The 16,277-nt window shown below is 41.1% G+C and overlaps 3 protein-coding genes across 3 annotated transcripts in view; 2 read left to right on the top strand and 1 right to left on the bottom strand.

Moving 5' to 3' along the window:
* Positions 1–16,277, top strand: part of LOC137260980 (MOB kinase activator 3B-like) — a 357,679-nt gene that overhangs the window by 48,354 nt on the left and 293,048 nt on the right. The gene's annotated exons all lie outside the window — the stretch shown is intronic.
* On the bottom strand, positions 12–8,896 carry LOC137260682 (GTP-binding protein GEM-like). The gene is made up of 4 exons (XM_067798275.1): positions 8,887–8,896; positions 5,852–5,952; positions 4,975–5,137; positions 12–342 (listed from the first exon to the last, which is right to left on the bottom strand). Exons 1-4 carry the CDS (start codon positions 8,894–8,896, stop codon positions 71–73), a joined length of 546 nt encoding a protein of 181 aa, XP_067654376.1. The 3' UTR covers positions 12–70.
* Positions 12,170–16,277, top strand: part of LOC137260978 (uncharacterized) — a 40,176-nt gene continuing 36,068 nt past the window's right edge. The window contains exon 1 of the mRNA XM_067798569.1: positions 12,170–12,476. Within this exon, the coding sequence (XP_067654670.1) occupies positions 12,170–12,476 (307 nt within the window). The remainder of the gene's footprint in view (positions 12,477–16,277) is intronic.

The following is a 16,277-nucleotide window of genomic DNA, read 5'->3' as shown; positions in this document are numbered from 1 at the left end:
CACATCAGGGAAATACCAGCATTGTCACCATTCAGACCAAAGTTCACACACGTGACGTCATCAAATGACGTCATCCTGTCGATTGTCTCTTGAGTGACTTCCGCTTTGATCGCAAGCTCAATCTGTGAATAAATCCTCTCACTTTATTGCAAGATTGTTCCTGGCAACGGGAACGCAATCGAACGCACCTCACTTGTCTAATAACATCGTGAAATATACTTCGCACCTTCTCCATATCCATTCTCGTTGAAGTCTCGTAAAATGCCGTTCCAATATCAAACGCCAAGTCCGTACCATCAGACACATGAACCTCTCGCTCCGTGAAAGCTTCGCCCTTGTTACCTGCAAAATAAGCATCGGCAATGAACACGTCAACCAGTCATGTTGTCACGGCTCATCTTCAAGTTACACAAATACACAGAAAACACAGAGTCTGTTGGGCTCAGTATCAAGATAGAAGTAAATCTAAAGAAATTCGTGTTTGATTACCTGATGCTAATTACACAGATCAAGGTCTTATGAAATTTTAAGTCCAGTTTGTAAAATAATATTACACAAAAATTAAATATGTACATTCAGTGTCCCTGTACACAGAATTTTCAAAGCATTGTTCAAATGTGAGATATCGAACCTGGAGAGTGCTTAAGCTTAACCCCTTTTTCGTAAACATGGGCTGTATTTTGACATTACGTCCGTTTTGTGTTTGGTGAAAGGACGCCCTTCTGGTTTTTTTTCTGTGGCGATTTCTTAATAGCTAATTCTAAGATTTGTTTTTACCATCAGTGTGGTGTGGAATCAACCATGCTTCAACAAAAATGGGGTGGCCTGGCCCCGGTTGTTCAAAACTCGGTTATATTTTATCCAGCTGATAAGTCATGTAACCAACGACTGTTTACTAATAACAGTCGTTTTCACGTTAACAGGCTGTTAATGTGACCTTAAGTTTACACACCTAAGGACCGCCGCTAACTTTCTATCAGTGTGGTAAACTCGCAAATGTCGTTCATGGCTAACGCTGCCTTCATGATGCAAGTTCTGCTAAGAAAGGATTGGCTGTATGGCGGACTGGACTTTCATTTTGGTAATATTGTCCTGACGAAGAGTTACATATGAAGTTGTAATTAAGCACATCAAAGGAACTAAAATACATGTTGTACAAGTACACCTCAGCCAGATATGTACAGCAGTGTTGACATATGATATCACAACCGTTGACCGATTTCTAAAAAATATGGCGGCTGACATGGGTTTTTGCGAGGACCCCAGCGTAAGTAAACTTACTCTCAGTACTTTTCGATACCCTCCTATACAGCAGAGAAGAGTAACGAATAGACCTTTGACTAAGTTTACTAGGCTGGCGAGGACCAGTGCCTTGATTCAGGGATCGTTTGCACATAAATATGACATGTAAGTAATCAGAATGATTCTTACTGTGTATTTTTATTATGTGTTTTTATAGTCACTGGAAGAAATGCCGACCCGATATCAGTGATAATTAAAGTAGCGGCCAAAAGAAACGCCAGCAAAATATAAACGATTGTAAATTGTCAAAATAATTGTCACTCTGTTTGAAAATAGCGAAAAACACATCTCTCAAGCACAACATGTCTATTCCCAGGGAACACTTGCACTTGCATTTCGTATTTTGTGAAAAATAATACGAATTTACACGAATACCAAAGAAACTGTGCACAAAGATACCCGTATCAAATTAGGGTGTATAGGCTAACTAGGTTTATTCTCTTACATCATATCAAGCGACTGACAACTAGGAACATGCCTCGTTTATAACACCAGAGCAAAGGGAGAGAGCAGTGGGTGTTTTACAGATGAACAGACACAAGAACATGTGGTTAGGACCATGGGATGCTGTAAATCCACCGCCAGAAGACTTATCACACATCTACGACAGACTGGCCAAAGTACTGCAGACTGAAGGTTACTGCCCGAAAAGAGGACCGGTATTTACGGCTGTTTCTCACTGCGACGTCATCAAAAGTCAACATCCTGTAAGTAGACAGACTGTGGCCAGACGACTCCGCATTCATGGTCCCCGTTCCAATCGACCTTTTAAGGCCATAACGTTGACGTACCAAGCCGACCTGCCAGACTGAGATGAACCACTTACAGCAGTGAAAATGGCAAATACTGAACTTTATTGACGAACGCAAGTTCCAGCTCTTCAAAACCTGTCCGCAATTGAGCACCTTTGGGAATAACTCGGCCGTCATATTCGAAAACGCCAAAATCAGTCATTGACGAGGAACGATTTGGCAGCTGCCCTGGAAGAGGAGTGGCGTCGGATCCCTACTCACGATAATGTTTGGAATGTTTAGCTTATTTATCATATTAAGAGAGTGTAGTTTCTATAATTTGTATAATGAACGATTAAGAGATAGTTATCATTGGGACATAATGCTTAGAGTTTTGAGTTTGAGTGGTGGGCCACATTTCGTATAATGGCAATAGTTTTAGCGGCAGGCCTTTTTAGATAGCGTTCCAGAGTTACCTGCCCTTGTCAATCTGTTGTTTACTTGCTGTTCGAGAAAGTTCTAAGTGAATAGCGACAGCGGTACTTTGCTCGAATGTTCTCACACATACACGGACTTACACTCGGAATTACTGGTGTTGTGTTGTGTTGTGTTGTGTCAAAGTCAAAGTGAAAAGATGTTAAACACACGAAGCATTATACATATGGTGCAATATGTAGTAATTAGTGATTTAAACAGCAAATCATGATAGAGGCAGTAAATTATGTACAAGTAGTTAAATACGATAGATCTACAAAACTTTATATCAGACAATTACGTTTAATAAGAGCATAATTGTCAACATTATCTACATCACCATCGTTCGACACAGTCTCCTTGACTACTGACTTTGTAGCATGTCTGCTCTGTCTGTAATACCAAGATTCTGGTGAGTTAATATTTGATATTTGTGACCCATTACCTTAGACTTGAGCCTCAACTGCATTGTACTAAAAGTCTGTATTGTGATTCATTGTAACTTGCTCAGCGTTTCCTCAACAGATTATTGAATATTTTAGACTTGTCTGTGATATATGTAGTTTGCTGGTTCAGAGTGGATTTCGTAAAACTTTGTCACGGCAATTCATTAATCGTAACAATAACAATATCTGAATGCTAATGTTATCCACTGATAGTTTCATGTGAGGAATACAATAGCACAATAGTATTTCTCCGTCGAATTGCTGCAACGTTGCATAATACGCTTATGAAATATAATACGTTTGTTCCCGTCCTAGATGACATTGAAAATAAAACTATGTAATTTCTGTAGTCACTTGTGACTTGAACTAAATGGAGGTTCATCTGATTAATGAGCATATGTTCATCTATAGATTAGACGCCGCTTCGTGTTTTTCAAGACATCTTTCCGGAGTATGCGTCTGTGAAGGCGTTCAGATAATGATGATATGTACGATCGGATAACTGATCTATTTCATTCAGTAGTGTTGGCCATGAGGCATTTAGTACAATTACAGTTTGATCTACTTGCACGTGGTGCTGGTAACATATTGAGTTTCTGTTGGCATTGAAAGCATATTTCAGATAAAAAACTAATGGTGTTAATTTCACAACATCTAAATTGTTTGATTTGGCGATTTGTGGTTATACATTACAATTTTTGATAGACTTGGCAAATAATTAATAAATGATACTGATAGCATCAGCACGACTTGGCAAGGTCATGACAATTGTCATGAGTTACTAGTGAACAATAGGTCGCGTGGGAATTTAAATTTCATTACGACTGTAGTCTTCTAGGCGTTAGTCCTGTGTATGATATTTGTAAATCGTCTATGCAAGGACAACATGCTTCTACTATTACTATTATTGTGTCAATAGTCGTGTTATAGTTTCTCACTGAAACTCTTTTCTGTTTTGGTTGTATTAACTGAAGAAAGTCCCTCACTGAGCTTCCAATACCCAACGTTCGTAAGGCTGCGACACTGATATGATACACTATACATTTGGCCTCAACCACTGGATCACATTCTCTTCGTCATCAGAGAAATCACGACTTCTCTTCCCTTTTCTATTTTTGGTAAACATGAAGTAAACTGAAAACGGAATTGTTGGATACATGGACGCTAACCATTGACGTTAACCACGCTGTTACATTTTGACCGCGACGTTAACTAACGGCATCACTAACCATGATTTGAACATCGTTCGGTTAGCTAACGAACGGTTAAGGATTTAACCGGCAGTTTGGAGTTAATCGGCGGTGAAGATAACCGTGTATTGAACAACCAGACCTTGGTGGTTTAAGCGTTCGCTCGTCACGCGGAAGACCCAGGTTTGATTCCCAACATGGGTACAATGTGCGAAGCCCATTTCTGGTGTCCCCTGTCGTGATATTGCTGGAATATTCCTTCAGCGACTTAAAACCAAAGGCCCTCACTCATTCAGCAAAACTTTGAAATAGTCTGAGGTCTACAACAGGAGGTTGCAGCACAAACAACACCTCAATACATAGGTGAGCTAAAAGTGGAATGTAGTCCATACTCGACAACATTCGGATACCTACTTTTTCCTGGCTCGGGCAGAAATGTCATTTATAATAAATAGTCGCATATAGTGAGTATCACAAGTCACTATCGAAGCCGTGATATTAACATCAATTCTGTGTACACTTTGTTTTGCCGACAAAATGGCTAAGCTAAATTAGTTCTGCACAGTTCCATATATGGCTGATCGATGGTACAGTTGAACCAGAAAACACCAAACATATGGAAGTTACCTACCCTTGTGACACTGCTCAATAGATTTTGCAGTGTGTCAAGTTAATACGCATTTGTATCAAAGATGATTCTGCGAAGATCTGAGTGGGAACATAGGACCACAATGCGTTTCGGCGCCGATGTTCAAGATTTTACGCGAGCTTCAAGTGGGCAAGCTGTCTCACCTGATCGGTCACGCAAGCCTTACCTACTCTGTCACTTACCAACTAGCACCGATGGCGTGTCGCTGTTGTTTCTGATCTTGTGAATAGCTTCGTGGACTCGTGATGCAGCGTCAAAGCTCCGTTTGTCGGTGATTGAGTAGACGAGGATGAAACCGTCTGCGCTGTGCGTCAATGACCTGACAATCTGATCGTCGTGATCTGCCTGAAACATGCGTCAAGGTACATCACGGTGAGTCCTGCTTGTTCGAGTCATCCGGCAACATTCTAGTAAATAGGAGTTGCCCCACTTTCATGGTGTCACCTGTGAAGTAACCAAGTGGTTAAAGCGTTCGCTGGTCACATCGAAGGTCCGGGTTCGAATCTCCCCACAAAGGTACATTTCTGGTGCCCCCAGCCGTACGTCATATTGCTTGAATTAAAGGGGTTTGTAACCCTAAAATCTGACATCAAGGTGTTTACCGTCGCTAACGGAATCTTAATACTATACAAGAGGAAAGGGATGTAACGAGGTCAACACACACCAAGTTCCTTTCAGGGCGAATGCAACAATGTTCGGTGTATTTATCACACCAGAAGTAAGGCTCGGAATCGAGAAATCACGATTTTTCAGTCCTGCGAGGACCCCAGCACCTAAAGTGCTGCTTTGATTTTTGTGCTGTTTATCTCATTTTGTAGGTAATCTACTACCTTGAAATGTGTGCATACTTTTAATGGGGTAGATACAGCGATCATTGTTTAATTCGCCCTGAAACGGTGTGTTGACCTCGTTACGTTACGTTACGTCCCTTTCCTTTCATATAGTGCTAATACCCTGCTAACGACAGTACATACCTAGACGACAGTGTTAGTGTTACATGCCACTGTGTCTGGAATGTCGCTAAACGCGGCGCAAAACTAAAATCATTCACTCACTCACTGTGAGTATATGTACCTGAGCTGACATGCGCAGTTCAAACAGTTTCACACAGCAAGTCTCCCCGTCGACAGTCTCCCACGTGTCAAACTCGGCCCGCCTCCCTGTTCAACAAATCATGCTATACAGTTACACTACGTATTGCATATACAATATACACCGCTCAACACAACAAGTTAAAAGAATATACAACAGAAAGATATTTGACAAATGACTATAGTTGATCTGTCACGACACGATGGATAACACCTGACCTTTCTTTATACTATGTACACTGTATTGCATATATAATATATACCACACCACAAAGGTTAAGTAAAGTAAAACAGAAATACTTTCCATATCTAACCATAGTTTGTGTGCCACAGCACGACGCATAATATTCGATTGGAAAAGCTACTGTGGTCTTTTGAAAACAATGGGTGTTACATAACTTCTTTTCAGTGGTATACAATAAGCAATAAACAAACCATTAGAAAACACAGTCAACCACAATGACACACAGTTTATCACATACCCTCGTCGTATTTCACTCTGGTAAACATAATTCATGTATGGAGTCGTAACAATTTTCGACGGTCTCTTAGAGCATAGATAATCGATAAAAGTGCCATACATTAACATGAGAGCCTCGAAAATCTAGGCCCAGCCGCCCCTCCACACTAAGATTCACAGGGTTCCCATTCGCTGTGCAGAGTTGCGTCTCTTGGAAGGCAACACCCCTACATGCTCGTGCGTTCGAATCCCGTTCGGCGTGGTTTTCGGTTCATCAGAACTATTCTTATACTCATGAACATGGGTTTCACCATAGACCTGCTTCACCGCGGAGTATTTTGATATTAGCTATTTCATGATATCTGTTATTTATAGATTTGAAATGCATTACCTTATTGACGGGAATATTATTTCTGCTAAAGATAGCTGGAATATCGTTGAGTGCGGCGGAAAACTTAACTCACTCAGCACTTACATCTTCATGAACAAATACACGGCACTTTGACGGCTCTGAAAGCTGAAATTTCTAATGGGCACAACTTATTTCTGTTGAGAATTACTGAAATTTGGAAAAAATTAAGGGAACGCATGTTTCTTAGGGCAATTCAAAATTTCTGTCTACTTACTTCAGCGCCCTGTATTATCGTTTTCGTGAAGAGCAGTTCCTCAAACTCACCATAATGCTTTCCATGTATGTGCACTACATGCTCCTAAAGTTACATGCACTTCGATTTACACGTGACATGTATGTGCACTGTCAAACACAACGGTTAAAAACATTGTCAACATGGCGAGACAGTACTCTATAGAGCGACTGGTGACGTCAAAATGAGGCGTGGTCGGGGACGGAAAAAAGAAAACCACCCCATGGGATGACCGGACCCTACGCCTTATTGCTCTGCGAGACAGGTTCAAATCCTCCTCCAAAATCAATACGGAATTCAGGCGAAGAACAAACGTCAGAATTTGTTCACGTAATTGTCTTAAAGCGGCTGGTCTAAAAAAACCAGTTCTCCAGAGAGATGGGGGACACACCCGATATTGATTTTCATCACTTGACATAAGCCTTTTCATCTGTATGAACTTTTCTCTCACTGTTTCAAAGATTAAAAGTCACAGCTATTTCATGCGTTCCCTTAATTTTTTTCATGAGTAAATATAGTCGTGGGGCTCAACACATACACGTAATTTTTATTGATATTTTAAATTTACGCATTAAAAACAGATTACATTCATGAAACTTGTTTTTCCAACAATACCAGTGACATTATTCAGCCTAACTTCATGTTCAACATGGCCTGCATGCACTATTGAAAAAGCAAAGTATGGCAGTGACGCATTTTTGTTTAAAATTGAAATTTTTACATGCACCATTAGCTATGTGCCCTATATTAATCTTCTATTTCTTTGTATTTAATATTTTGTCCAAGTTCTTAAAGTTTCTCAAACAGAACACTCTTACGTGACGTTATCATGGGTCTTTCCATCTTTTCCTTTCAAAGTGTTCACAGAAGCAGTTTTTTGAAATTGCTATTCGGAAATGTGATATCCGTTGCTTCTGAAACATTTCGTTGAACAAATGTTTCGCTCTCCTCACCATACGCAATAATTCCATAGTCATTTACTCATAAAATGCTCTATTTGGGAGTTCCTTAACAAGTCGACCTGAATGAATTACTTGTTGAATATATTTTATTTTACAGTTAGAATTGATCTTCAGCTACCCAAAGGGTCGGGTGGTCAGGATCACTGACTTGATTAACGCTTTTCATCGTATCCCAACTGCATAGTCGATCCGATACTCATGCTGTTGATCACTGGATTTTCTGGTCTAGACGCGATTATTAGCAGACCGCCCGATATAGCTGGAATATTGCTGGGTGTGTCATTAAATAACCAACCAACCAACAAGTAAACACAAACATAAACACACACGCACACACGCGAGAGCAAAATCTTGGTCCAGGTTATATCCCCTTTCACCTTGCACAAGAAAATTCTGCTCTGGTTGTCAGTTCTCACACCCCTCACACGCCACCATTTCCACCTTCTTGAAATGCATGTTACAGACGGATGCTCGGATAATTTGACTGACAGAAAGCCAATTGAAAATTTGAAACTCCCGAGCTGTGATGTATAAGGAAACCAAACCATTCATCACCGCTCGTTTGTTTCCGTTGCGTGGATCAGCTTGTGGTGCATTGATAAGAGCGTCATCTAACTGAAACTCGATACCAAACTGGATTGCAGGCAAATCGCATCCCACTCATTCATTAAAGTCTAAAACTGAGCTCTCTTTGTCTCACGAGTCTCTGCTGGACCATCTGCTGGACCCTCACGCTGCAGTGTCTACATCTGTACTTCCAGATAAGGAATTAAGTGATGAGATCACTCCTCAGCGTGGAACTCAGACTGAATTTGTTGACAATTACATTCATAATCCGGACAATTTGCCATCTAAATCCGGTTTGTCTCCTCAAGTCAGGCATGTGACACACTCCCCAAGGTTTGACTCCAATGCTCAACATAGTTTCCAGTCTTACCAAGAGTCATGGCCCCTAATCAACCATACATGACAGAACCATTGATTGTCTCGTCCTATGGAATCCCCCAGCCTACACATTCATCGTTTGCTAATGGTAAGGAGAGAGACTTCCTCAAGATGACCTTTGACAGTATTGTGGATAGCCACGTCCAATTGTCAGAATAGTTTAAGTTTCAAGTGTTGCTGGATAGACTGGGTGGTTCTCCAAAAAGCCTTGCAGAGGCTTTCTTGTATGACATGAAGCACTACACTAGTGCTATGCAAGCTCTTAAAGAAACATATGGTCAGCCAAGACAGTAGGTCCAAAGTGAATTAGCCATGATCATGAATCTTCCTACAGTGAGATACAATGACTTTGATTCATTTGCAAATCTCGCACTTTCTGTGTATTCACTTGCTGGAATGCTTCGGTCCTTTGAGGGAGACAATGGTTTTGAAATAAGATGTGAGTCAAACGTAGATCGTCTTTTGAGTAAACTGCCACAAACCGACCGGGATGGGTTTATTGAGTATTGCCTGAACAAAGGCATCTTGAGTTTGGATGAAGACCGGACTTAAAATCTTCTTCACTTCTCAGACTAGTTGCAGCTGAAAGGTCGGGCCAAGAAAATTGCTCATAAGGCTGCCAGTTTGTATCAAGCCCCAAAGCCTATACGAGATATATCGATTCCAGTACTGAAGCGGAGTTCATCACAAATGCCCACCTCAGTCTTCAACTCGAATACCTCTAAGTCAGATCAACTGGCCAGTAATAAGAGTGCTGGAGCAAGACGGAATCAACGAACAGGATACTGTGCTTACAGCAACAAAGAGCATCACATCAGCGCATGCTCAGAATTCCAGAAACTGTCCGTGAGTGAAGTTGTCAACTGGAAAAGAGAAAAGCACAGATGATGGAACTGTGGACGAACTCATACTGCTAAACAATGTAACCTAAAAAAGTTGTGTATGAAATGTACCAAAGTGCATCTCACCACACTACATGATGCTAATGATCACATCAGAGAATTTCCAGCACACCAAAGTCAAGCAACTGTTTGTGGATCAGCCAACCAATCCAGCAAGCATCATGCTGAAAATAGTGCCAGTCATTCTTCATGGTCCTACCTGCAGTTTTCAGACTTATGCTATATTAGACGATGGGTCCATGAGGACAATGATTATTTCGTCTACAGCAAATCAACCTGGGTTATTGAAGACACCAGCCAGCATTCTCCTGTCTACAATCAGACGTGGAAATTTCGACTGCCATGGCCATTCTGTGAATTTTGACATTTCTCCGCTTGGTCATCCAAGTGAGATCTTCACAATTCGAGATGCGTTTACTTCATCTTCTGACCACATTGCCCTGTCTGAATACTCCTATGATGTTGATTCCCGTCAAAGAAAGTACCCTCATCTCCAAGGTTCAACTCTTCCCGGCATACACAATGTGCGTCCAACCATTCTAATTGCCTCTGATAATGCCAACCTCAGAGTACCAGTTGAGCCAATCAAGTCTGGCCCCCCGGGCACACCAGTTGCAGTGTGTACGAACTTTGGATGGGCAGTACAGGGACCCTCTCAGTTGCCAGTCAATAACGCCCAGACTACTTGCTTTCTCACAAGCCTGCAAAGGGACAATGAGAAATTGATGCGTCATCTTGAGAATCTGCGGAAAATGGACACAATACCCTATTTAAGTAAACAGGTGATTAGGTCACAGGAGGAGAAACAGGCCTTGTCTATCAAGGATAGTGGAATTGTCAAGTTGACAGTTAAGGACGAGATTCACTATGCCACTCCACTACTTCGACGGAATACCGCTGCTACCCTTCATGAAAGCAAAGAAGCTGTGATGCCAAGCCTGAAACGAACCGAAAAACACCATTTGAGCAAACTTGTCAATTCCAGTTACGTTAGAGCGATCAGTGAGGACGATGCAAATAGGTCTGAGAAATCCTGGTTCATTCTACATCATATTGTGGAGCATAATGGGAAATCTCGTCTTGTTTTCAATTGTTCTTATGAGTATAAGGGAGACAATATCAACAAACAACTGCTACCAGGCCTCATCATTGGATCTTCTCTGTTAGGTGTGTTGTTGAGATTCCGAAGAAACAAGATTGCTATCTCAGGTTTCACCAAGTTCGACTCCTGCCCAAAGACCTGCCGTTACATGAGATTCATTTATCGATACATGATTGATTTGCCCATAGCAAGACTTCGTTTACATAAACCAGCCTTTTACTCCCCTGGAGTTGAATGTTTTGGGCCGATGTGGACAAAACTGGGTCGACGACAGGAGAAAAGATGGGGAATAATGTTTAAATGTATGACGACTAAGGCAGTATATCTTGATCTCCTGGAAGGTATGGACTCTGATGCTTTCTTGATGGCAGTGAGAAGATCCATCGCACATCATGGTACACTATATGAACTACTCTCGGACTGTGGCACAAACTTTCAAGATGGAGAGAGTGAACCTCACGATGTATTTACTATCATGAATCCGGAAATAACCAGCCAGTTATCCTCATAGAGAATGCGATTTAGGTACAATCCACCATATGCCCCACATTTCAGAGGACTGTGGGAGCGAGAGATAAGGTCAGTGAAACAGGGACTGTGTGCAACATAAGGGGAGCAAACTGTTACAGAACCCGTGCTTAGGACAGTCCTTGCTGAAATTGTGAAACTTGTTCCGTTAATAAATGTTCTAGTGTTGTGACTGTTTGAACAAAGTTTCCCTTTCTTTTCAAATTCATGATGCCTAAGTGATATTTTTTCAATCTGAGAAAAAAGGTTTTGCGAACAGCTTTTAGAAACTTCCAGTAGTTCCTGTCGGAGAGCCTTCGGCTATTAGTGATATCATTCACATTAACAAACCATTACTACTTTCAACGTCAACGTGTAGCTGGATTGTATTCAAAACAAGGAGCCCTCATCGTTGCTCGCAACTGTATTTTCACTTGATTTACCTTCCGACCGTTTTTAAACTGGAGCTCTCTGTCAAACGACTGACATGCGAACGCCGGTAATTTGCTTGGGTCTGCTGCTTTCAACTTTGTTTCATTCCGCTGTACTGACAACAGATCATGCTGTTATGTTTAAAGTAGAAACATAAGAATTTCACGATCGACGTACCAATATAGGAATGACTGCTTAACCAGTGCTACAGTGTATAACCCTGTGTCTGTGTGACGAACAACATTGCCCCACCACCGTGACTTCAAAGTGGGTCATTAAACTGTATCATCCGTTACAAACGCTGTGTGTTCTTCTGGTGGCGAGCCCTTGCAATGTTCCTCCTATTGTTTGCAATAGGACTGGCGTTGAACTTTGCGCACGGCGAGTTCTACAGAGGGAAGGAGGGGTATCGTCTCATCAATTCGGGGGGTTCGAACCCGGAATGTTTCCGGAGTGATTGTTCCCTTTCGCGATCTGAATGTGCAGTTCTTTGTAGTCAAAAGAACTTGACATGCATGAGCTTCAACTACAAGTCAGCGGACGGTTCGTGTGTTTTGAATCAGGGGGAGCTGTACACCTCTGACGCAAGGATTGAGGAGAACCTGTCCTGGGCCTATTATGGACCCGTTGCCAAAGAAGGTAAACAGTATTTCAAATTATTTCTTAGTTCTCTGTATTTCAGTTCTTGAAACTAATACCATGCGTCTTGACAAGCCTATTATTTATTGAAGTTGAGTGAAGTTCTAATAATTCCTGATATTCCTTGTGTGTGTTAAAACCGACAGTAAACGAACTGAGGAAGTATCATCTATTTTATCAGATCAATATTATCTGATATAAATATTACCAAATTCGACAACTCATAGAATGATTGTTTGTAATACATCATATATAATATACAGTTTAGTAAGGGTTAATCAGTGGAATACCTAATTATAAATGTCGGCCATGGGTTTTGTGACGAAGAGAAATAGAGGACATCCTCCGTGGTTCTTATTATGTACAGACAACCATTTCGATACACCTGGCTTGCATATTCATTTGAGTCGGTAAAATGAATCGTGACTGTTCATATTCTCTTTGACATAGCGAAGAGACGTGCAATTCTCCGAATTGTTCATATGAAAAACATCACAAAAATACGAGAACGTTTGGTGCAAGTCAACCAGAATACACATGACTGATGTAAAGCCCTCTTTCCGCTTCACTGATGTGACAAATCAAAAAATTTTTTCCTCATATATACTTTACTGCTGCATGGAAAGTGTACTTGCAAGACTTTTGAAAGCAATTTTTAAAGGGTTTAATATGGACAAACTTTATTCCGTGGTTGACGTTTCTATAACGTTTCTACTTGTACCCTTGTCATTCGTGCTCGACAACGGCAACAACAATCTGTATCGAAAGTCGTAAACAAAGAAGTTGTTATACTTTAAGTTTGTACACTGGCCCAAAAAAGAAACGCATAGCTAAAGTCTGATCTTCAAAGTAGATTGTCTCGAAAAATATGGCATGGAATGACTGTCAATATTAATATGAAGTGTGAATATAGCCCATACAATTATCCAACACACGCAAACACAACCTTTGGTGATTATTCACCAAAACACAGCACCTTGAACAAAATCCCCATATAATCTGCATGTAGAAAAATCTGAAATCCTGATGCACGTGCAAATACGGGATGTGAGTCTCGATACTGATGGGTATAAAAAGCCAGCAGTCCTGTTGCGATTCATTCTGTATATGCGACCCTCAAGATGCCACGACTAAACGAAGAGAGCAGAAACAGAGCCATTGGACACTTGGAAGCTTGAGAAAGCCAGTCCTCAGTTGCCAGACATCTAAACGTGAGTCAGAGTACGATTCCCCGTCTCTGGCAGCGCTACACACAGCACGACCCGACCAGAGATCGTCCTAGGAGTGGGAGACCAAGGGTGCCAACTCCAGCACAAGACCGCTTCATTCGGGTGTTATATCTGCGAAATCGGACCTTCACAGCAGCAGACACCGCGGACGTTTCTGGGCTGTGTCGAGTCTCTGCACAAACCATCAGGAATCGCCTAAGAGAGCATGGAATCCGACCGATGCGACCACCTACAGGACCTGTTCTGCGACAACATCATCGCCATGCACGTCTTCAATGGAACAGGAACGTTTGGCCATGGACCCTCTTGAACTGGAGGAGGATCTGGTTCAGCAACGAATCCCGGTTTATGCTGTATCGACATGATGGCAGGATGCGGATTTACAGAAGCCGAAAGGAAAGATATGCTCAACAGTGTGTTCGTGAGGTCGACTGACACGGCGGAGAAGGTGTAATGATGTGGGCAAGCATATCTGTGAATGACAGAACAGAGCTGGTGCATTCCAAGGGAATTTGAATGCTGTGCGCTATCATGATGAAATCATGGTACGTCATGTTATTCCCGTAATTGACGCTAGAGGAGAAATTTTCCTGCATGACAACGCAAGACTGCATACAGCACGCATTACAACAGATTTCCTTGCCATCATCTTCCATGGCCTTCAAAATCTCCGGATCTTAACCCAACTGAACATTTATGGGACCAATTGGATCAACGTGTCCGAAGCCGACAGTCGCAACCACAGACTCGTCAACACCTTGTCGATTCGTTTCAGGATGAGTGGAGTGGAGGGGAATCCCACAGTCTATGCCCAGGCGATGCAAAGTAGTGATTGAGGCTCGAGGCGGTCGCAACAGATACTGATTTTGTGACCGTGCCATAAAAAACATATGTCTGAATTTTATTGCTGTATTATCATTACTTTCTGTGTAATTTCAGTTATTAAATCATCACTGATAACACGGGATTTTCACCTATGCGTTTCTTTTTTTGGGCCAGTGTACTTCCCAGCTTATGCAGTGCAACTCAAAAAAGTTTCAAGTGGGTGTTTAGATGCTAAGCATTTGTTCAACACAGTCCCATCAGGAACATTTTCATGTCACGGTACAGCTGGAATATGTAGTACTGATCTCTCAGCTCACTCTCAATTCCAGTCTTGGAGCAAGTGATGAGAATACCGAGCGGACAGTTGTAGATAAATAACAAGTACTTTCCGAAAAAATAACACAACACGGATATTTTCCTACATGTTTCAATCGTGTATCTTCAGGGAGAAGTGATTTCAGTTAAACAGATTGTTATGACGTCACTTTTGTCTTGACGTCACAATACAACTTTATACAATTGTTGTGACGCGACGTTGCCATGACGTCACATTGGCGGTTTTAACATTGACAGTAATACAGTTAGGGCATGACACAAACTTGATATTCCTTCAAAACACATTTGTTTTTGATATCTGAGAGAGGTATGGACAATCTATACATGAAATGAAAGCTTGTGATCTGCGTATTGATATGGTGAAATTTACGTGGACATTCTCTTGTAAAAATGTTTTAATGTCAAACCACTAAAGCCTTCAGAGAAACTTTACAGTAATATGAGTCATGAAGAAACTAGTGCTACTAGTACCTCCTGAAGTCTGCACACTCCGGCGCAGAGATGACTTAGCAGAACATCACTGCCACAGGCTAATTTGCATATCACATGACCAGACGTTTCTCCTCTTTGTAAACAAATGCGTACATTCGACGAGGTTTTCATAATTTTTTACACTGTTATGTTAATATTTTTCTACAACTGCATCAGTAAGGTTTATGACAATACATATTTACATCTCAAACAGGCTGCATCGTTTGCTATGTATTTGGCTTCGATGGCAGCACGTGGAGCCGTACAACCCATGTAAACAAAGGGTCGCTACGCAAATCGATATAGTGTTACAAGTTTTAGTGAATCTGAACCATTTTATCAAAGATGTTTAAGTAGATGTGTAAAGTCATCAAAATAAAACAGTTATGAAATTTGTACATTATATTGACTGAACTGTGTAAAATGTGAGGAATCGTCACGTTTCTGGCCTGTGGCAGAGATACTATGCTGGCTCGCCGCATGGAACTCTGGGTAAGAGAGTGTGTAGTCTGCTGAGACCACTTCCTGTCATAGAAGTGTTGTCATTTGGAACTTGACAGCTTGTATGATCTTTTTCCAAGTATTTCCACTTGAAGCCTTAACAAGTCTTTACGCTTCTTCAACATCATCACTGAGGTAAGTTGTTTTCTATTTGTGTACTTTTCATCAGAACCTTATATTTCAGTGATAGAAATGACAGAAAATTTCCAGTGGGTGTAGTTATGCACCAGTGTTGTTGGATGATAAAATGCATTTCAAATAGGTAATTTGTTTTTGTATCTGATATTCTAAGGTATTTTCACGGTATTTTATATTTTTAAAGTCGACATTGACAGATTTCAAGATAATTAAGTCTCAAGTTTTAATTCATGAAAACCCTCAAGAGGGTAAAATATTCATCAAATCACATTCAGAGAATCTTATGTTTCATCTTTCTTCT

This window comes from Haliotis asinina, chromosome 14 (assembly GCF_037392515.1).
Source record: "Haliotis asinina isolate JCU_RB_2024 chromosome 14, JCU_Hal_asi_v2, whole genome shotgun sequence".
Taxonomy (NCBI): Eukaryota; Metazoa; Mollusca; class Gastropoda; order Lepetellida; family Haliotidae; genus Haliotis; species Haliotis asinina.
The sequence above is the reverse complement of the archived record's forward strand: the minus strand, read 5'-3'. Positions and strand labels throughout refer to the sequence as shown.